At 38.0% G+C, this 22188-nt stretch overlaps 1 protein-coding gene across 3 annotated transcripts in view; it reads right to left on the bottom strand.

Moving 5' to 3' along the window:
* LOC131327268 (protein ILITYHIA) overlaps positions 1-22188 on the bottom strand; it is a 47034-nt gene that overhangs the window by 4017 nt on the left and 20829 nt on the right. For all 3 annotated transcript variants that reach the window (XM_058360334.1, XM_058360335.1, XM_058360336.1), the window contains exons 25-53: positions 21468-21590; positions 21231-21311; positions 21023-21139; positions 17269-17441; positions 14480-14557; positions 14227-14374; positions 10935-11057; positions 10786-10842; positions 10586-10696; positions 10297-10488; positions 10041-10214; positions 6977-7087; positions 6810-6879; positions 6610-6688; positions 6241-6343; positions 5990-6160; positions 5762-5884; positions 5571-5684; positions 3615-3721; positions 3466-3517; positions 3071-3177; positions 2926-2985; positions 2726-2840; positions 2147-2257; positions 1934-2071; positions 1735-1857; positions 1518-1589; positions 604-716; positions 241-399 (exon numbers count right to left, since the gene is read on the bottom strand). In XM_058360334.1, coding sequence (XP_058216317.1) covers positions 241-399; positions 604-716; positions 1518-1589; positions 1735-1857; positions 1934-2071; positions 2147-2257; positions 2726-2840; positions 2926-2985; positions 3071-3177; positions 3466-3517; positions 3615-3721; positions 5571-5684; positions 5762-5884; positions 5990-6160; positions 6241-6343; positions 6610-6688; positions 6810-6879; positions 6977-7087; positions 10041-10214; positions 10297-10488; positions 10586-10696; positions 10786-10842; positions 10935-11057; positions 14227-14374; positions 14480-14557; positions 17269-17441; positions 21023-21139; positions 21231-21311; positions 21468-21590 — 3305 coding nt within the window. The remainder of the gene's footprint in view (positions 1-240; positions 400-603; positions 717-1517; positions 1590-1734; positions 1858-1933; positions 2072-2146; positions 2258-2725; positions 2841-2925; positions 2986-3070; positions 3178-3465; positions 3518-3614; positions 3722-5570; positions 5685-5761; positions 5885-5989; positions 6161-6240; positions 6344-6609; positions 6689-6809; positions 6880-6976; positions 7088-10040; positions 10215-10296; positions 10489-10585; positions 10697-10785; positions 10843-10934; positions 11058-14226; positions 14375-14479; positions 14558-17268; positions 17442-21022; positions 21140-21230; positions 21312-21467; positions 21591-22188) is intronic.

The raw sequence follows: 22188 nt of genomic DNA, 5'->3' as shown, positions 1-22188 counted from the left end.
AGGGCCAAGCAGGCTGCACTATTTATAAGCAAAAATCAACTAATGCATCGTGGTCAAACAACCAAAAATCCACAAGTGACAACCAAGCAAACAAAAGTTCCACTGAGTAGTCTACAAAAGTAATCAACAAGTGCATATGCAATAAGAAAGTGATCAAATAACATCCGGACAGTAATTATAACTCAGTGAAGGCCCTCTTGTTTGGCGAAAAAATGCTAAAAAGAACACTTTCAAACCTACCTTGTGTTATCCTGCAGACACTTGATAAATGTTGTTTGAAGCTGTGGAAGAAAAGGTTTGAGGGCCATTCCACCCTTCGATATCATGACACTCAAAGTTGACAAAATAGCACTCTTCACCTGCCAAGGGAACCGATCACCTATTATCCGGATAAGAGGCCTGCAAATAAAAAAAATGCATCACAAAGGTTAGTATTCGAAACAAAAAATTTACCAACTCTTTGACAGAGCATCCTCAAACTGCTCTAAAGCTTATTGAAATCTCGATTTCCATGAAAGTCACAATAGATGGTTCTATTAACTGACATGAAAACATTTGACGTACAACTTGAACTCCCATCAACAAAAAAATCATCATTCATACCCAGTAATGGGGATAACAAACTCCTTGAGTGCTTGTTCGCTTGTCACTTCAATTAACTCCCCAAGGCCTTGAGCTGCCTGCTCTCTCAATTCTGCTGATCCACTCATAAGACCCTGGAGATGAAACAGCAAATCAGAATCCAAAATATTCGGACAAAGATAGTCAGAAAAGGACACAGATCCTGTTGTCAAAAATGCCAAAATTTTCAATTTAAAAAAATGCAACGGCTGCATCTGTTTTAAATAGGAGAAAACATAACCTAGTGACCATAATGCAATAAATCATCTCAAAACCAAAATATTTGCCCATCAACAGATCCTTTATTTATTTATTTTAACTGTATCATGCATCACCTGATATCCATATAAAAGAAGTACAACAAATGATTTCAAGTTGGATGAATGAGTCTGCTTGCATTTGAATTTATGCACACTTACCTAACACACAGATCATAACCCAAACCTCTATCTAGATTTTCTTGTGTTTTTCTTGTACCATCTTTGCATGTCAAAAGCTTGCCAAAATCCATGTCCACGGTTTTAGTGCTTTTCTTATTTCCCAGGCGTCCAAGAACAGGAAAATGGTAAAATATTTCTTACTCTATGTGTGCTTCTTGTCCAGGGTAAAATATTGTTTATAACGTGCCTCAGACCATTTCATCAATAATAATAATAATAGAATTTAAACAAAAGAATGTCCAAAGATACATGACAGACACATTCCTGGAGTCGATAAACAAGTGACTCAAGATTTTTAAGAGAGTCCATAGACCACGAGTATGTTCATCAAAGCATGGAACATTGCTTCAACATTTAAACTAAGCAAATGGAAAAGACATGAAATTACGATAGGAAATATAAAATTATCCAAAAGCATCTTCAGGTAGAGAATACAACTGTGATAAGCAGGAATACCTGGAGAAAGATAGGAATCAAGGGTTGAAGAGCTTTCGGGAGACACAACCCAGGTATAACAACTGGCCCTCCCTGCATGTCGTTTTACAAAAAGAAAAAAGGAAAACAAACTTGAGGACACTCAAATTACATAAGAGTCTAAGACCCAAGAAACTGACTGCATGCTCACAGCATTCTCCATTTTGGTCATCCTTATGCAGTGCAACTATGCACTTACCTTCCTTTTCCTACGCTCTTTGTCTCGGGATGTAGAAACAGCATCACGAACTAACTTTATATACGAAGGAAGAAGTTCCTTCGGAACTGAAGTGACAACTCTCGACAAAGCTTCCCAAGCAACCTGTCGGGTATTTGATAAGACCCTAATAGCAACATAGAATAGGAAAAGCAAAACAAAATTAATTATAGGGAATTACCGCAACAGTAGTTGAATCTGAATCACTGAGCAAAATGATAAGGGTGGATATCATATTTGGTGCTTCATCGACCAAATATAACTTGCTGTTTTTGAAGAAGTATCCAATCAAATATGAAGAACTTTGTCTAATAGAAGCCTGCAACCAAAAAGAAGTGAGAGAGAGAGAGAGAGAGAGAGAGAGAGAGAGGGAGGGAGGGAGATCACCAAATACCTGATGATCGCCAACTCCTTTGAGAAGCTCTGATATCAATGGTTCTATGCCTTCCTCACCAATGACTAAGACAACAGTCTCTGCAGCCTTCTTTGCCAAAGTTTGAACTTCCTAAATTTCCAAACAGAAGCCAAGCAATGTCCATTACCATAGTAAAAGGATCAAAACAACTCGATGACTATCATATCAAAAATATTGTCATCACAAGCAAGTACAGCTCTGTCCCATTTTGTTTGCTCATCTTTCCATTTTGGGCCATCATTTGCTTCATTTCCGAAAATAGCAACCAAAATAAAGCAACCTTCCAATTTTACCCCACAAAAAGTTTAATTAGACTTAAAGTGCATGGGGTTGCATTTTTTTTTTTTTTTTTGAAGGGTGCTCATGGAAAATCCCCATAAAAAACAAACAAAATGGGACGGAGGAGTACTAAAAAATTACAATCCCCATCTCTTTTGGAAGTTTTAACTTTGTGAGGCAACATCCATATAAGGCACTCAAATTCAAATTAGAAAGGTATTAATATCCAACATTGCCACCTTCAGTACCATTTGTCAGTAAACTTAAAATTTTCCATACCATGTTATCATCACCCATTGCAGCAAGTAATGCAGGAACGATAGTACTGAGATGGAAGTCCAAACCAGGTCCTGCAACCTCAGCAAGAGCTCCCAAAGCATGTGCATTGAATGCACTAGAAACAAAACCAAAAGTCTTAGCACAAAGCATAAAACTCAAATATATACCAATGCCAAGGTAAAGGAGATCTGTATACGTACGACAGAGGAAGATGAACAAGCTTGGGCAAAATATGAGGCAAAACAGCTGTAGTCCTGACACTAAAATTCACGAATAAAGAACTTTTAGGACAACAAAACATCTAAAAAAGTGCACCAGTTAATGCAAGACATGGAATATCCTAACCTTAAGATCTGTTTGAGGCCATCAAGAGCCGTATCAGAGGTTTGATCATCCTCCAAAGCATGCAGTAGTGTTGGGATAATCTCATCAATTGCTTGCATTCCAGCACTCTACATCATGATGATTGAGTTCATTTGCAGGTCATTTGTACTAGGCAAAATAAACATCTAAGACCCCGTTCGTTTAAGGGTTTTGGAATTTGGATTCTAATCATTATCCTATTTTCCTCCAATCATTACTCTCATTTTTCTCTCTATCTCTCTCCAATCATTACCCCTATTTTCAATCATTACTCTATTTCTCTCTACACTCATTACCTACAAATCCAAATCCAAATCCAAAATGCCAAAACAAACAGGGTCTAAGACACTTGAAATTTGAAAACATCAGAAGAGCACCTTATAAAGTGTGCTGAATGCTAAGCCTGCTGACTCACGAACCTCGGGCATGCTATTAAATAAATACAAGCACCATAAGATCTCATTCACCATGAAAGAAATATGATCTACTATGGGCAACATCACATACAAAGAAGATATCAACAGACCTATCACAAAGAGCTGTACGGATAGTAGGAATCAGCTCATCCATGAAACTTAATAACTGACTCTTGCCAGCACTGGCCATCACTTCGCTCAGTCCAATGCACACACCCTGTAAGTGCAGAAAAAATTAGACTTGCAGACTAACACAACAGATTGACAAGATTAGAAAGAAAAGCTCATACTTGTTGCTATTCTGGACCAACAAATAGAACTATTTGTTTATAGAAAATAAAACCAAGAAGAAAGGGGCTGAAGAGGAATAAAAAGAACAAATAATAGAAAAGGAAAATCCTGCACTAAACATTTATCACAACCATCAACTGGCATACTTTCACGACATAAGACATTCTAACCACTCTCCTATGAAATTTCTATTCCCCAGACTCTGATTCCACATATACGAGAGTTTTGTGCGTTGGACACGCCCTTTTCATATTCCTTTATATCCCTTCTCTCTTGGAAAACACCACCTTTTTGCTGATAAGTTCTTATTTACGTTCATGCCTTACCAGTTACCACATAGATTAACATTTTCATAAAACTTGTGTAAAGATTCACACTTTACCGGCCCACATAACAGTGTGGCCCAAAATGTTTAACCCCAAATTATTTGGTAGTACATCGTGACGCATTCTAAATCATTGAATCTTCTTCTAACCCACCGATGTGGGACAAAGATAGAATATTACAAATTTACAATAACCACAATAAGAGAACATGAGTACACACTCCACAAAACAACTAATGCTCACTATCAGATGAGATAAAAGTCATATGTAGAGTCAGCAGCTTAGATTCAAAGCAGTTATGAATTACCTTACATGCAAATAGAATAATAGAACATCAGTACAAACTCCACAAAACAACAAGACTAACTACCTCCCCGATCACTTTTTACCCCTCCTAAGTCTCTAATGATTAAACCTTCTCCTACATACTCACTCATACCAAGACAGGGGTATTACGGCAATACCATCTTAGTAGTATAACCTGCTGTTACCTTGGCTGCATATAACAAGTATTTATAACCTAGGATTTAAATCATCTATTACTGGAATCAAACTTATTTGGGAAAGCTTAACCTAGCATTTTTTTCCTTGTCGGCAACTCATTTGAAAACATAAAAGATGGAGATATTGAAACCTTAATGATGTCTTAAGAAAGTATAGAGAACGTAACATGCAATTTAAAGTATAGAGAACGTAACATGCAATTTTTTAGGAAAAGAAATATGACGAGGATAAATTAAAGCCACTCATGTTACGTGAGAGGATAAAATTGAATTGACGGATGAAGAGTGGAACTGAACTCCAAGATACCCCTAATATCTTTTGTCAAGTATCTTGTACGGTAGAAATTCATAAAATTTATATCCTCAAATTTGCCATTCAGATATGGAATAGATTATGTATTGTATGTTGTGTAACTAACTGTCCAACTTATACTTACTTTCCCTGATACGTGACACATCCCAGTTCAATACATAAAAGATGAAACACAAAATGTCTTCTGATTTGACAATACTGTATATACTCAAGATATAGTATTTTACGAAACAATTTAAAAGGAGGAAGTTGAAAATCTACTTTACTGTCTTTTGTATTACAAGTTGAGCACCCATCAACCACGAGCTTATGAATATCATTAGGACCCCAAACCAAGTTTCCTACCAAAAATATCTAAGTTGCATTCAGCCACAAACACCGACAACAAGAAGATTCATAACAGTATAAGAGTGTAAATGGAAAAAGCTTATTATTGCCACCAGCCGTATATTTTTGTTGAGTTAGTGAGTCACATAATTATGTGAAATTAGTCGGTCACGACTCACAACAGTTGCCAAAAAAGAAAAAAAGAAGCATATTTGTCAGCCACATCCCCAAGAGATATTTATCAAGCCGGAGCGGAAAGGAAAGCCAAGATCTGTAAACTGGAATTTAAAGGGGAAAAACCCTCACTTGTCTTCTACTTCCATTAGAGTCATTTAGCCCTTGCGATAAAATTGGAATGATCAAAGGTAACACTCTCTCTCCAAGCTTCCTAACAAGCTCACCAAGTGATCTCCCAGCAACCTGAAAAAATATACATATCAGTATCTACTGTGGAAGCTCCATGATAGCCAAAAAACACTAAAAGAGCAATGGCAGACCTGGCGCCTTTCAGAGGAAGGCGATGCAAGAGAAGTAATCAAAGTATTCATTAACACTGGCATAATTTCCTTCAGAGTCTTAGGAGTATTTGCAACTATGGTCTTCCACACATGTAAGGCAGCCTGAAAGAGGAAGAGACTTCAGTCTACATGACCAAAAAGAAAAATCTAAAAGGGGACAGAATATACTAACAGCAAATCAAGTCATTTCATTAACACAATAAGTACCTGGCGCACTGTTATGCTCACGTCAGTTCGAACCATATACAATGCAGCAAGAACCTCATTACGCTTCTCTCTTCCAAGAACCTCAATGATAGCGCGTCCTTGTGCCTCGGTACTTGCACCTTCATCATCACTACCACCCTCAAGAAGTGCTTTTCCAGAAGTTCCAGCTACCTAAAAGATATCAGCCATCTCAGAAAATAGGAAAGATATATTCCTTGAAGATAACCTTGACAAGGATGAGTAGCATGTACCTTGAACAAGAGATCACCCAACAATTCAACAGAACTTTGTCGAATACGCCAACTATCACTGAAAATACCATCTTCAACAGCTGGAAGGAGCAGGGGCAATGACCTGACATGGTCAGAAAAAAGTGTTAATACAAAGCAAACTGATTCCCTAAACATGATGTCCATCATTTTCATGATAATTAACCAACTTCTATCATGCATATTCAAGTACTTTATTACAAGCTTAAGCTACCAACATGATACTAATTACCTCCATGAATTTTGTAATCCCTAGAACTTAATTTTGACATCACCTAGATCAACTTCAGAATTATGTAGAGCACGTGTGGAAATTTGGAACAATTAGATGCACAACCAAAAAGCACGTACGTTGTTGCATAATGCTCAACCAGGACATGCCCAGCACTGAGTGCGGCCTCACGTACAGACTCATTCTCATCCGCAAGGCCTGTACAATGGTACAACCAGACAACATCTCAAAGCAGGAGCAAGGATTATGAAGAGTACAAATGACTTAATAACTGAACACAGATACAAAACACAAAGACACGGAGAAAAAGATTACTTACCATCAAGGATAGCAGGCAACACCTGTTGCAAATAGTTCTGGAATTGGATACCTAATGACCTTGGCAAATACTACAAAAGAAATACATTTAGAAACAAATAACAAAAGAAATTTCATGAAGCAATTACAGCCATTGCATATCCCAAATATTCATTTTATCTTCCTCACCTTGAAAAGTGTCAAATAACCATCACGCACGGATGCTTTCTGATGAGAACAGTTGCGAATGATATCAGGAAGTATCTGTTCAAAATAGAGCTTTCCTAGTGCAGCCAAAACCTAGAGAAAAGGGACAGCTCTCAATCATCTATAATAATCTTAACTACAGATAGCCGGAAAAATGACAAACCAAACATATCTATCATCAACGCTATAATCACACAACACTCAAGTACTCTACTAATATCCAGGAATCTATTCAATAAGAAAAGTGTCTAACTTCAAGTGGTGTGCACTGGAAATAATATTTTTTCAAGCTCTCTAATATAGTTTTTACTTGATCATTCCACGCTAATGCATATATGTATTCAGGAAGTTGCTGCCTATGAACATATAGATGACCTCTGTTTCTTAAAAACTTAATCATTCATTGGAAGGGGAGACGTTTCCGAGCTGTAACATCAATGAAAATGTTAAGTCTGTGTGGTTAATTTTTGTGCACTTTCAAATACAATAAAATTTCATAATTATCTAAAAACTCCCAATCATATTGAATTAAGGGAGCTTTGGTCAAAAGTCCATGTAGATGTAGAATTAAGGGAGCTTTGGTCAAAAGTCCATGTAGATGTAGTTTGAACTCAATTAGTTCATCCAATTCCAAAAAAAAATTAATGCCAAAAGCTCTACTCACTTAAGAGGAGATAGAACCTCAAAATTTGGCCTAATTACTTGCTACTTGAGTGCTCCCAGTCCAGGCACAGGAGTGCAATTTGCGCTCCATAGTGAGATTCATGACTGGAACACGACTAAATCTAGATAGGAGCGCGATCTTAAACACGATGGGAGCGACTAGCGAGCTGTGCCCATGCAAAGTCTTAGACCAGGACAACAGCAGTAACAGATTGGAGCAGCACGACAAGAAGGTCAGACAAACAGCACCAGCAGATCGAAGGAAGAAAATGTTGGAAATGATTGGGTTTATAGATGGGCTTCTATATTAAATGGAAGAAATGATGGGTCTGTTTGGGCTACTATATTAAAAGCGGCTTCCATTTGGGCTGTTATAATGACAGGCTTTATATGTGAGCTTATATTCCATCTAAAAGGAAAAAATGTATACGTAGAACATAAACGCTCCTCTCGGTGCTCCTAACCATAGGCGCTTCTACTTAACTCCTCTCCCACGCTTCCGCTTCATGCAAGTAAGAGCTCAACAGTAAAATTTATCGTTGTAGTGGGAGGTTAAAAGACACCTAGTAGCCTCTAGTACAACAGGTGGCCAACACGGTTAGAAAACCTGAAAGGAGGGGCGATGAAGACAACAATCAGAACTCCTCTGGTCTTTGCTGCCATGTTGAGGTAAGGACGCACATAGCAGACAAAGTATAGATAAGAGTGTATTCTGACTTCTGTTCTCCATTGAACATCTTCATAGGAAAGAACCGTCTTCAATACATTTAGACGCAGCCTGTAATACCCCGAGCTGCTTTTGCCTAGTGGCATGGTAGTACCTTTTGATGAACGTATGGGAATTCTCGTAATTGAAGTTAAGCTAACACATTAACAAATTTGCAGGTGACATATGTGATAAACAAATAAGGTTGCAAAGAATTTGGCAAACGAAATTCATGAAAGTACTATAGGATTTCATAAAGTTTTATAGGATACCAAAAATTTGTGGAATACTTTAAAAGAGTCTGGAATTAAAGAATCTGGAATGTTATAGAAGGTTTGAGAATGACCTAGAAGATAATAGAAGATGCAAAAACCTCAAAGAACATAGAGCAGGGCATCTTGGAGCATTAAAGAGAAATCTACCAGGAATAGAATAATGACGGATATAGTCTTTTGGAGAAGAATTTTTTGTGTGGATAACATCATACATAATCTAGAATGCTCTAAGGAGGTGGTGGACATATCTAGAATATTGACGCATGGAATGTTGACACGTGTACAAATTCCAGAATTATAAATTGGAGAATGCCACATTGTGCACCCGATCCAGGAAACCAAACACATTAGAGAGAGAGAGAGAGAGAGAGAGAGAGAGAGAGAGAGAGAGAGAGAGAGAGGGCTTCAGGGACTGGGGATCAGTGACTCCCCCAATTTCCGGAACCTTTTTCACCGTGCTTCCTTCGAACTTTAGGTGAGTGGATTAACATGCTTTCCTTTCTTTGGTCTCGACTTGGTCCTTAAATCTTGTTGGGATGATTGCACCTATGGCTTATCTACCTTAGAGACGTACCTTTCTACACAATTGATAGCATGCTGATGCATATTATGTCTTGTTTGGATATTCTCTCGTCAAACGTCATTGAGATTGTCACACTATCCATCTTGTTCAAAGTTCAAACCAAAATAACTTGTCTCTTGGATTATGTGTTATATTCCAAAAGACAATCCCAGTCATTGCAAGGAGAACGTGGTGATTCTGGTGGCTAAGAGAAGCCACAAATGTTGACAGGTCCAGTGCTCAATGAATTGAAAAAAGGACCCTGAATAACTCAATATCATGGTGACTTGTTCATGATCAAGTAAGGCAAAAGACTAGGGCACCATGCTGCCATCCTAGGGTAACCTTAAGCACAATGTTGAATCCAACAGGAATTTCACCACTTGGAGCTTGTTGAATAATGTTGCACACACTCGTATTAATGAGATATAAATCGAAGTTGCTATAAATTTTATGTTATCACCTTTACTCGTATGGAACTATGCTGTATTATCCAATTGTGGTATGTTTTCCACTCGTTGGGCTTTGAGCTCACGAAGTTAAATTCATACATTTTTTGAGGTGAGTAATTGAAGTGTTAATAGTGGACTCTGGAGACATTTGTGGATCCAGTATTGTCACGACGTCCATAAGACACTTTGAATGCCCACCATAGGTTAATACAGGTATTGTTTTGCAAATATAAACGTGACTTGCGTATGAAAGCAACATCAAGGAGTTCATTCAAGTAGGTCGCTGATGAGATAATATTAAATTCTCCACCAAGAACCAGAAAACTACCGAGGATAACAGAGTTCCAAAAAGAAAGAACACAATAATCACTAGTCCACAAACTCTAACCTCACTTAGCCCTTGAGCGGCTCCAGACCGTTCTACATTGCTACCATCAGACTTGAGTGTATCTAACAACCATGGAACAAGATCTGGGAAGTTCTCTTCTCCCATTCCTCGTATGAGAGAACCAATGGCCCTTGCAGCAACTGACCGAACTTCAGGGATTGGATCCACAAGAACCTGTATTTCAAAACCGCCATGAATTATTACAAGCTATCATCAGATTGGGCAATGCACAAGCCACCCAAGAGTTAAATCAAACCTTTTTAACTTCAGGAAGTAGTAAACGTATGTAAGGAATCATGTCCTTGGGTTCTGTAACCAAAGAACACATATTTCCAACAATCTGTGCAGCTTTCTTTTTAGTCTCTGCACTCCTTTCTCTCAGCCCTCTATGAACTATTGGTACCAACAGTGCGAGCGAAGGAGCATCAATAGAATTAATGAACGTCGTCTGCAACAAATCAAAGTACCGTTTACGGATTCTTCAGTTGAATATATAACAAGGAATAGATGCATAATAATTGACAGCATGAAGAGGATATCCTTACTTGGAGGAGGATGTCAAGGGAATGTTTTGTGTAGTCATTGGGATCACTAAGACCCATTAGAAGAGTAGGAACAAGAGCAGAGATTTCAGGATTTTTTATCACGCTACCAACCTAGGAATAGGGCACATACTCAAAACAATAAGAAATTACACAAGAATGCAAGGCAAAATACGCAACAAAATAAAAACACCAAGTACCACCTGCTGAAGGGCAGTTTGCCCCGCTGACTGAACTTTAGGATGCGTGTCAGTTAGCACCTGCAATCAAAAGAGTAACTTTAATGTTTCCTGAAATGAAAAATTACCAATCAAAACTAGGAAACGACAAGATCATGTTTTGATGGAGGTACCTCTGTCAATTTTGGCACAACTTTAGGAAGGCATTGAGAGAGTTGTTGTGGGGCACAATAAGCCATAGCTCCAAGAAGTTGAACACTACTTTGCTTCGTTCGCCAAGCTTTATCATCAAGGCCCTGGGATAGTACCAACAGTAAAATGACATCTGATAGCATGCTGTGCAATCTTGAATCTTCCTTGAAGAAAATGGCGACACTTTCTGATAGAGAAGTATCCCAGTTTCTAAAAGGTCAAAAAATATTAAGATCCAAGCAGATCATTTAAGGTTTATGCTCTAAGATATTCTACAGGGGGACTACTATCAAAGATCATTAGGTCCAATATAAAAATAACAGAAAAAGAGCAGTTGCATTAACAACTTTACATATTGTCTCAAACATCACAAGCCATGTTAACAATAAGGGCAAAGTGCACGTGGCTACGTGGGTAGTAGTGGTGTTGAAGTATAATTATATTAGACTAGGGTTTTACTATGAGAACTTTTTGGAGATCGAGCAGCGACAGGGTATGTTCTTTGAGGTGGTCTTAGACTGTCTGAGTTGTCCTTGGTTCTCTAATATAGGATTGAAAATTAATCTCCATCAAATAAAATACCTTTCATCTATTTCATTTCATAGAACTGGTAGGTTGAACAGAACCTTTTTGGTATATTGATAAAATGGGTGGAGTTATGTGGTAGTGGTGCGGGTTGCTGTGACATGTGGTGTGCAGCTGTGTATGGTGAATTGATGCGCATCTTTTGTTTGTAGTTTAAATAGAAGCTAGTTTTATACTTATTATATAAATGTAGGGATTGTGTGTTTTGGTGGTTGTGTAAAAGAACAAGTGTGTTTTAGCATTTAGTAGACGTTATGAACTTATGAGTACATGGAACTATAAAACAATAGTAGATGAAGCTTCCCCTCCCTCTCACTCTAGAAACACTCTCCCCCTCTCTCCTGTCTCTTCGACCTGGTTGGCAGCTTGCCAATTTAGGTTCTCTCTTTTAGGTCTTGGATTGGCACATGATTGGGGTGTGATGCCATTTAATCCTTGTTCCTTTTAGTCTTTGCAATGCTTATTCAAAGATTAATAAAATTTACTTTGTCGTTCAAAAAAAAATGAGTACAGGAAACTTGGAATTGGAGATTTGAGTTTTGGGTTTTGTAGTTGTTTGGTAACTTGGCTTGATTTAGTTGGTGTTTAGTTATTTATTTTTCTTAGGGTAGTCCTAGATTGCAATAGATAACACTATACTTATTATAGTAAGTGATTATAGATGTTCCATTTTTGTTCAGGTTAGTCTCATTTTGCGTTGTTCGATTGCATCACCTTTGGACCCAGGTGATTGGTTAAGCATGTTACGTACTTTCGAAATGTCTCTATGACCCTTAAAATTATCCATTTAGAAAACTCATAATCGATGTTTGGAAACGCATAATTGATTATATTTGGTTCTTGGCATGCAATAACCATTTAGTGAAATCATTTATTGCTCCAAAACAGTGATTGAGAAAGCGCGAGTAGGTGATCGCCTAGGCACGACAAGGTGTGAGGTGACCCTGTCTCGCCTAAGAGGTGTGAGATGAGACGAGGTTGCATGAGGCAAACAACTAGGCGTGAGGCGTGAGGCGACTTAAAAGCTCGACTAGGCATCGGAGGTCAAAAAATTGATGCAACGGTCAAAAACTGATACAAATCAAGACTGTTCAAGCTTCTCAGAAATAAAAGGAAGTCCAGCGACCCTAGCCAGTGGCTAAATAACATCCAGTAATGTTCTCAAAGCTGTCGGGAGGCTGCTGGAAGCTTCCAGAGGTCTGAAGAAGCTTTGTGGCGACAAAAAAGAGTCTAACGATGGTCACCGGTGGCTGGGTGTTGCAAATATGAAATCAAAACAGTCAAAACAATTGCTCACAACAACCACCAGAAATATGTTATTGAAGATTTTGGGGAATAATACCTTCTCATAGATTGGATATAATGGACACAGAGCAAGAAAGACAGTCAAAGGACAGGGAAAGAATCCCTTTTACCTCGGGTTGATTTGATCTGGAAGGAAGGGATTTCTCGAAACAATAGGAGACAGACAGATCTGATATAGAGATCTAAGAAAGTCAATCAAGGGTGAATCTCATTGTGCATCTACTTCTGCTTCGCAAGGTTGCCGGGGACAAAAGGGGTCCGACAAGGGTCTCCGAAGACAGAGGAGGGTTCGGAGAATAAAAGACACGATTAATGAAAAAAAGCATTGTATAAAAGATAACAAAGGAGAATCGGGGATCGCTTGTCTAGTATTACACAAGAATTCATTACCCTATTTCTTCCCAATACTTAAATGGATCTCTTTTTTATTAAGTTAAACCTTTAAAAATCATATTTTACACCATGAAACAAAAATCTTATAACTGAAACATGACTGTTTTCCACACTATTGTAGCACTAAAATTTAACCTTTACATTGTGATCCATAAGTGCAACAAGGAAAACGTTTCTATACAAATCCACTATTAAATATGCATAGTGATAGGGAGCAGGAAGGATTGCTCCATTGGCCCATGAGCTATTTGTATATGATCCTGGAGGACATTGATTTTTGTTATTGTTATCTATTTAGATGTCAGGAGTTTAAGTTGTTATCATGATCTATTTAGATGTAAGGATTTTACTTGGTAGTTTGGCTTTATTTTGGCAGATATCCTACATAGGAATCTAGGTTATGTTTATCTTTTTGTTATGTTTTGAAAAGCCTATTTAGGACTCTACTCATTCCATTCAGTTAGTTAATTAAGTATAGTTAATTACAGAGATATTAGTACTTCCTTAGGTACAAGGATACCTAGGGTTCTTCCTTTATATCTTGTTCTTGTTCATGATTGTCCTGCATCACATAGACCTAAACAACTCGAAACTTGTATTGACTCCACAAGCATAGATATTTCCCAAGTCTCTAAACCACAGTAATTAAGGAGTTAATTGAATTCCCCTCTGCCGCAATTCCTTCATCCTAAATTCCTGCCCCAATTTTTTACAGTTCAGTTCCATTCACCATGAGTGACATGTAGGGCAGCACTGCATGGTTTGAGCAGATAGTCCAGGTGATAAGAGATGACAGAATAAAATGTTCGCGCACAATCAACAAAACTTTCATGCAATGACAGAACAAACCGTTCATTGAGAATCGCTATCATCACTTGATATATAAGATGGTCATGCAGACAATAATTGTCAAATCGTAAGGACCTTTGGAATGCACATCTTCAGAAGTTACAAGGTCAGATACCATAAAAGGCTATTCGAGATTAGAACCTTCAGAAGTGACGGAAGGACAAGCTTCACCCCCTGAGCGCTGAGCTGAGACATCATTGCACGAGCAGCACATTCAGCAGCTTCTCGAACAGCAACAACTTGATCAGAGAACGAAACCAAGAGTAATGGTAACATTTGAATTACATACCTGAAGAGAAAGGGAAAAAGGGGGGAGGAGGGCGGGGCGGATTAGCTCAACACGGTTACCAGCGGCGTCAAAATCCTAGTTTGACAATTGTATATGTGTACTTACGGTTCAAACAATCTTCCAAGTTTCTCACAAAGGCATTCAAATGCCAGCAGCGCTCCTTCACGGCTTTTTGCAGAATTCCTGCAATTTCAGAATTAACGAGTCTATTTTCCATCAACAATAAAGCCACAGACGAAGAAATCAACTCCCTGGATACAAAATTTTATTAATTGGCAACACAATTCTACTACTAAATTGAAGAGAAGTACAAGAAAAAGGAGCCACTAAAGACCACCTAAGGCTGACTTAACAAATCACTCACTACCCTCCATCTCTATAAATTGTCTTGAAAAAAAAAATTGTACACCTCAGAAGGGGAAGAGATTGAAGCCTAAAAAACTGACAAATGACAAACACTATCCCATGATTCCCATGATGCTCCTACATCCTCAATTGTGTCCTCAAACCCTAGCAATAGGCAACAGCCAGTGGGGAGGATGGCACTACTCGCAAAGACCGTCTCGTGAAAACCCCGCTGGCACAAAGCGTGGTAAACCTACGCCAGGGGAGCATTGCATAGGGACGCAGGCTTCAACCAAACAAGCCAAAAAAAGCAAGAAAGGGGATGAATTCTATAACACTTCCGCTTTGTTGTTGCATCAAAACCCCAATAGTCCATCAAAAGCAGTTGTTACAGGCCACAGGCACCAAACAAGAATCCACAAATTAAAATAATGTGTCACATGGTCATATCCAAAGAACAAGGCCAAAATAAAAGATCCAAGGACACCTCATTCTTCCTACACATCATGCACCATTGATGACATATTGCGATTAGGTCATATTGTTTAGAAGGTGAAAGTAGTCTTTAGACTACTGACCAGTGACCACATAAAACCTTAACTTTAGGAGGAACAACCTTTTTGCAAATGTTTTACTAAAACAAAAAGGAAGCAAATTCTAATCATCAACTATTTTTCCAAATAAAGACCGACAAAAAGATAACTCCCTGAAGAGTGAAGTGACTAAGTAACCAATAGGCCTCAAAAATGAAAAATCATCAAGAATGTGGTATGACGATGTTAATTTAATTGCTTCTCAATCATTAACATTTCTAAACTACTTGACATACTAAGAAACTTAGCCATGGAGGGAATAACATTATTAGTCCAACCAACAGAGACAAATTTGACACGAAAAGCAGAATCAGCCTCTTCACATCATTCCCCAACTGAACATTCTCAGCATTAGCCATAAAAGGATCTTCCCATTGTCTTTAACCCATCCGTACTCAAAGCGAAAAAACACCATAACAAGTTATGCTCAATTTGGAATCTCCATCATCACCTACCGAGAAAAAACAATGTTTTCTGCAAGAATGTTACCTGTAGAAAGATCATGTTTTTCTTTGGGAGATAAACCGCCTACCAACTCACCCAATGATTTTGCTTCCCCTAATCACAACCATCCCACAATATCCCTCATCATTTTTCCTATTTTAGTTGCAACCCAAAAATATCTCTCATCGTGCAAATGCTACACAAAACAGATTGGACCAGAGTATATCTTCCTCCTCTTGAAAACAAAAATCTTTTATAACCCGCCTTTCACCGATCTTCACTAAAATCTGCACAAGGATTCTCCGGAATAAGTTACAAGGTATGTGCTCTATGGGACATCCTATGGTTCCTGCCAAACTGCAAATTCAATAAGGTTTAACATTCATACCCGCAACAGAAGGTATGTTTAGATTGGTCTTTAGATCGATACAACTTGAACAATTATCAAAACTGAGAGTGTACTAATAACCTTAGACGCCTTCGTAAAATAGCAAAAGATATTATCGTCTGGGTACTCTATACCTGCCTATATATTTATCTTAGAATGTCATTTAAAGCAAAATCCTATCATCAGTATTCCAAAGGAAAAAGAGAGGATGGATGCTAGCCCTCTAGGGGGACCCAGATGACTTGTGGGCCTATCGTTATTTTTTGGTACGGGAGTATAGAGGTATATACGCGTATAATCATATAGAGGTATCTTAGGAGAGTCTTCCTTATTCTCCATCCTCTGACCATAACGGTTCTTACATTCTGAGTAATTCAGCAAAGCAAGACTACTCTATTACTCCCACCAGAACGTTGCGCGAGCAACCCTGCTTACTTCCTTAATTGGGCCAAGACAGGATATGTTGCTTCTTGGTGATCTCCTTACTTACCATCACTCCACTTTACACAACATGTCGGAGTTGGTAGAGAGAATGCATTCAAGTAGCACTACATAGAAAACGCAAGTTGACAAGACTTGACTATAAGTGAAAGCATCAACACAACTTTTCCTTTGCAGATTATCATCTGTAAGGGATGCATGCCAACAAAAGGTTTGTTATGACATCAAATCAAAGGGATCTGCGCCAACAAGAGTTTCAATGCAAAAAATCAGCAAATTGATTGAATATTGATTCTAAGAACAGTCTAAAAGAAATCAGATAACAAACCATTGTCCACTGAATGTAACTAGACAGATAACTCTCATACAATATTACACTCACTCGAACCAAGACAAGTAACTTGGGAGCCCAAATACTTAAGAGAACTTAACAAAGGGAACATGAAAACTTGGTTCTAAATTGTAGCACAAGTTTAACATACATATTCAGATAATATTGGACATAGAAAAGGTCAAAAAACAGCAATTGCAGCAAATGCATGTACATATACAAGCATGCACCCAGAGTTACATCTATGTATGCAAGCCTAATGCATGTAAGGTAAGATCCTTCTTTGTTGAATAAATCAGCGGAAAAACTGACCAAAAGTTATTCAATTAAGTAAGTTTAAAATACAACAAACCTATCAACAAGACCTTCTCGTAGCGCTGCGGCAATACCATACTTCTTGAGGCATGTAATTCCAAATCCTTTTACCACCCCAGCAAGTCCAAATGCTGCTCCACGGCGCTCCCCAAATTTATCACTTTTCATTAGCTGATTCAACAGCCTAGAAACAAGTGCTGGCGCATCTTCCTAAGTCAACACAATGAAACGAATAAGAGGAGAAAAGATAGTGCGGCACATTATATATGGACACAGACATCTAATATAATCAAAAGAAATCTAGAAAAACGAAACACAACAGAATCACAAAGCCAACATAAATGCCACCTAAAATCTCTAGGATTATCAAGTGCATAACCATGGTTCTATGCTTTGGTATTGGTCGTTGAGTGGGCAAGTAAGAAACATAAGATCATGGAAAATCGTAAACGACAGTAACACAATGGAACCACACCATCTAAAACATCTAAAATTGCCTATCAAGTTCAGTCCACAAAATCAGCAGAAAGGAGTAGTACTACTTGGACCAAAATGGATGGATGGAGTAAAGCATGCCCAGAAGTTGTAACACACCACATCTTTGGGCCGCTATAACTTACAGTCTTCAAACTCAAAAATCTCTGATGAATACTTCAAATATGTAAACATATCTGCATATGGACGAAGTATATACATGTACATATGATAAAGTTCATAGTTAGAAAGTAAAGTATGTGTGTCGGGAGATTGCATAGTGCAAGCACCCAGAAACAGTTACCGTACAGAGCGTAATTGTTATGATACAACATTTAGTTTGGCAAGGAAAAAAAGATATTTGGCTTGACCATAGGAAGGAACTAAAGTTGATCGGTACCAAACAGACAGCATGAAACATAATCTAGCACCGGATGCTGCCAGTGTAACTAACACACGTGTCCATATCCACATATATAAGCTGATTCCATATCCACAAATCCTGTTAATTTATCTGTTAAGTCCTTAACCCATCTTACTTGACTTACATTCGGCTATTTTATGATTATACATCACCAGAGCAGTTTGCCTGAATTGGGCTTTAATTTGGAGGTTTAAGGACTCTAAGACAGACCAGGTCGCAATTTGGAAAAGCCCAAGTGAGAAATATAAAGCAATAAGTACACTCCAAAAATACTTGAAGGACTTGGAAGACTTTGAATTAGTCAAGGAAACCAAATATAGTTTTGGAGAAAATATAGGATTTAAGTCAATCTCGGTTGGAAGTGGCTCAGAACAAATCAGTGTTTTGGACGTATCTCTCTTCCGACGTCCGATTGGGATGATTGAAGTTGGGTTGGAAAGATAATTTCATTGCCACAACTTTGCGTGAAATAAGAATTTCCCAATTCAGAGGTTAACTAGGTGGAACTGTGCCCGAAAGATGAGTTAAAAATGCAGGGATTATTCCATCAGAATTTCCTTATTATTTTTTAGAATCGAGCCTATTTAGGATTAACTCAGAAGTCTCCTATGCCAATAAATACATACACTATTCATTATTAGGGGGGTTGATTCTAGGGAGAGAAAGCGGAGGCTACAAAGACGTGTAGCTAAGGAACCTTTCCTAGGTATAGATGAAACCCTACCCCAAGTAACATTGTCTTGTATTTATGTTAAGGATTTCTTTTATCGCTGCCTTCAACAGTTGTATGAGATCAGCTTTTTAATAGCATTAATTTTCTTTGAATCTTCCTACTCATCACATGTGTTTACTTTCTGTGATTGTCAATTCATACATGGCAGCTTTCATTGATCTGCTTTTGCACAGTTAAGATAGGCTATGTCAGGAGAGACGAGTCTTGCTGATAAGACAAGTCATGCCTTTGCAAATATTTGTACCAAGCCTAAGGTAGATAATCCTAATCTGCAAACTGCAAACATGGCCTGGGCAATAATGTTAGGACTTGAAGCCACGGACAGATCATTGTTGAATTCATTAATAAATCCCTAGACAGCAAGTCAGCAACAATTCATGGTGGATTTGAAGCTCTAGACCTCTTCTATTTGATTCAAAACACTCTAATTAGATTGTATTAGTTTAGTTCGCCTTAGTTCATACAAGGTTCTCTCTTTTAATTTTTGAATGAAATGAAGAACTAATTGCGAATTAATGTACACTTAGCCTCTTTAACCCCTTTGAAATAATACCTGGTCTTGACCACTATTCGACGTAGTAGTAGCTAACTCTGGGTTTTATAAATATATTTGGATACGGAAACAACACGATCACGTATCATGACTCATTTTCAGTTGGAGTAATAGATACTATAGATGAGTTGGCCAAATAAACAAGGTATGTGCTCTCACTATGTGCAAAAAAGAACCATCTCCAATAGCTCAATGCCACAATCGAGAACATGCTAGTAACCCCAATGATGAATTTAGAACTATGTGACACAGACACATGACATGACACCGACACCTAAATTTAAAAAAATTGGAGGACTCGTTAATAATACTTATGCATACTAAACATGTTACACACCATATATACCTTAAATCATATTTATCATTTAGAAAAAGTATTCAAACAAAAACTATTTCCTAATGTATGTGTCTTTTTGATTAACTCTTTCTTCTGTATCGAGGATCATCGAAATAAACAATACTATCTCTACAGAAAATACCATTTATGGGCACATCAATTGAAATACCTGAAGAGGGAATATAAACCATTATCCATTACATAAAAAATACAACTTTCCTAAACTTTTAACACTCCTGGCTTGTTTTGTGAGTGTCTCAAAAGTTTCCGGAGCATTTTTTAAATTGTCCCAGAGTGCCCAAAGACTCCAAACTAAAAACGTTGAAAAAAAAATAGGACACTTGGGATTTGAGTGTCTAACACTTATCTGAAGAGCATTGATGACCGGCAAATGTTTGGCCCCGTTATGCGACCTCCAACAAAGCGTCCGTGTTACATAGATGTCAAACAAAATTGGAAGTGAAGTATTCAGGTTCTTCCAAGGTTGGCAAATATTTACGAAAGCTTAAAATATTTATATTTGTCTTTGTGAGCGGTAAAGAAATTGCAAGATAGAATTAGAAACAAAAACATTCATTGAATGGTAGGGTTAGGACTGGTAGAAGATAAGATGAAAATTAATAGATTAAGGTGGTTTGGCCATATCTATCGTAAATCGGCCGAAGTGGTTAGGTGGAGTGAGATAATCACGATAGATGGTAGCACTAAGGGGAAAAGTACACCAAAGTTGACATCACCACAACATTAATGAGTATCTAAGAAGTGGAATGCTTGCGCTTTCACTTGTTTCTCCTTCTTTGGTGATCTAGGGATCGGAAAAAGCATCAGGACTCAACCAATTATGAGTTAAGAAGATGCCATCTCTCTCACTCTCTTGTGCACGAGAGGAAAGATTCGTGTTCCTGGCAAAACCTAAGAATATAAAACTGGAACACGATCAAACACATATCAAGTTTGACCGACGCGTATCCGGGACATATCCACATGGGCCTGGGACATATGTGCGTCCCAAACGTCTGGGATGCGTATATGTGAGCCTCCAGTCTGTCGGCTCTTCTTAGTGACTAAGAGAAGATAGCTACATGTTATGAACACGATCAGCAACCCATAGAATTCAGTAATTCCTCAGAAGAAATCCTGATACTTGTTCCCAAAAGCTGGTGACAAGTTCAACTGCATCCAAATTATTTGGACAGACTGAAAGATAGGAAGATAACAAGAAAACAATTCACTATCCTGAATCCGTTCATAGTTAACACTTCAAACGTACTTGCTTTGACTGCATTAGTGGAGATAAGCAAGTTGAGACTGCCCGTTGAACTGATTCAGATGGAGTATTCAACACGTCCAACAATTTCTCAACAACGGTGAGGACTTTTGGATCATCCTGTTCCAAAATAATACTTATCAATGCTAACAGGAATAGTCCTGGAAATGCTAGACTACCTTTTAAAGAAATTAGGGATCATAAGTTCAACCTTTTCCAGATGCTTCGCCAAAGCTCCAGTAAAGATAACAACACCCTCACGCACCAAATCGTACCTTTCTTCGTCAGATGCCTGACCAAAGAACACAAGTCAAATAAGAATACTGAACCCCTCTACTGGCAATATTAATACCCAAAGGTAACTTTCTACTCCCACAGTAAAAAGAAAAACAAAATACACGCTGAACTTAATTTGAGCTGAAAGCTTGTCAGGTAAAATAATACTAACCTGTTTGTTTAAATAGTTCTCAAAAATTGGAAATAACAAAGCCACATTGTCTCTTCCATGCTTATCAATAATCGTTATACCAGCATTAATCATTCTTCCTCGAACATCAAGATTAGTATCAGCCTGCATTCCGCAAGTTTCTACAAACTGATTACAATTGAAAATACATAGCTGTATCCCAATCAAACTTCATGTAAGTAAAAAATCAAACCAGTAAGTGTATGTTGCTACCTAGATATAACAAGTCATCAATTCATGAAGTACTCTCTTTTCCTTTCTTTGGCCCAATACAATCATTCTACTTCAAACCCCTTAACGTCTGGTAATGCTTCTTGCTTGTGTGATGTATCCAAACATAAGTTTGTTTCACTAGTTGCATCGGGAAAATTTTGACTTATCAAAGGATAGATACTGTCAGAAAACGGGAGGGAAAAGGAAATGGAGTGTTGTGTTTGGGATAGGGTAAGATGTTTGCTGGGGCTCCATTTTAAAGACACAGCATTGTTGTCGGTACCAGCATTAATTTCTCGTAAACCATCTTCTAAGTGTAAGGGAAATACGAGAACCTAATTTTTTGCAAAGCACAGGTTTACTGCAATTCAAAATCCGGTGCCAAAGCAACACCAAGAACAAGTACTTGTCGTTTACCAACCCATCTCCAAACATTTCTAATTCACTAACAAAGTAAAGCAAAGCAAAGCAAAAGGAAATGACATTTTCC

Source organism: Rhododendron vialii, chromosome 5a, assembly GCF_030253575.1.
Source record: "Rhododendron vialii isolate Sample 1 chromosome 5a, ASM3025357v1".
NCBI lineage: Eukaryota > Viridiplantae > Streptophyta > Magnoliopsida > Ericales > Ericaceae > Rhododendron > Rhododendron vialii.
This window is presented reverse-complemented; position numbering and strand designations above follow the sequence as displayed.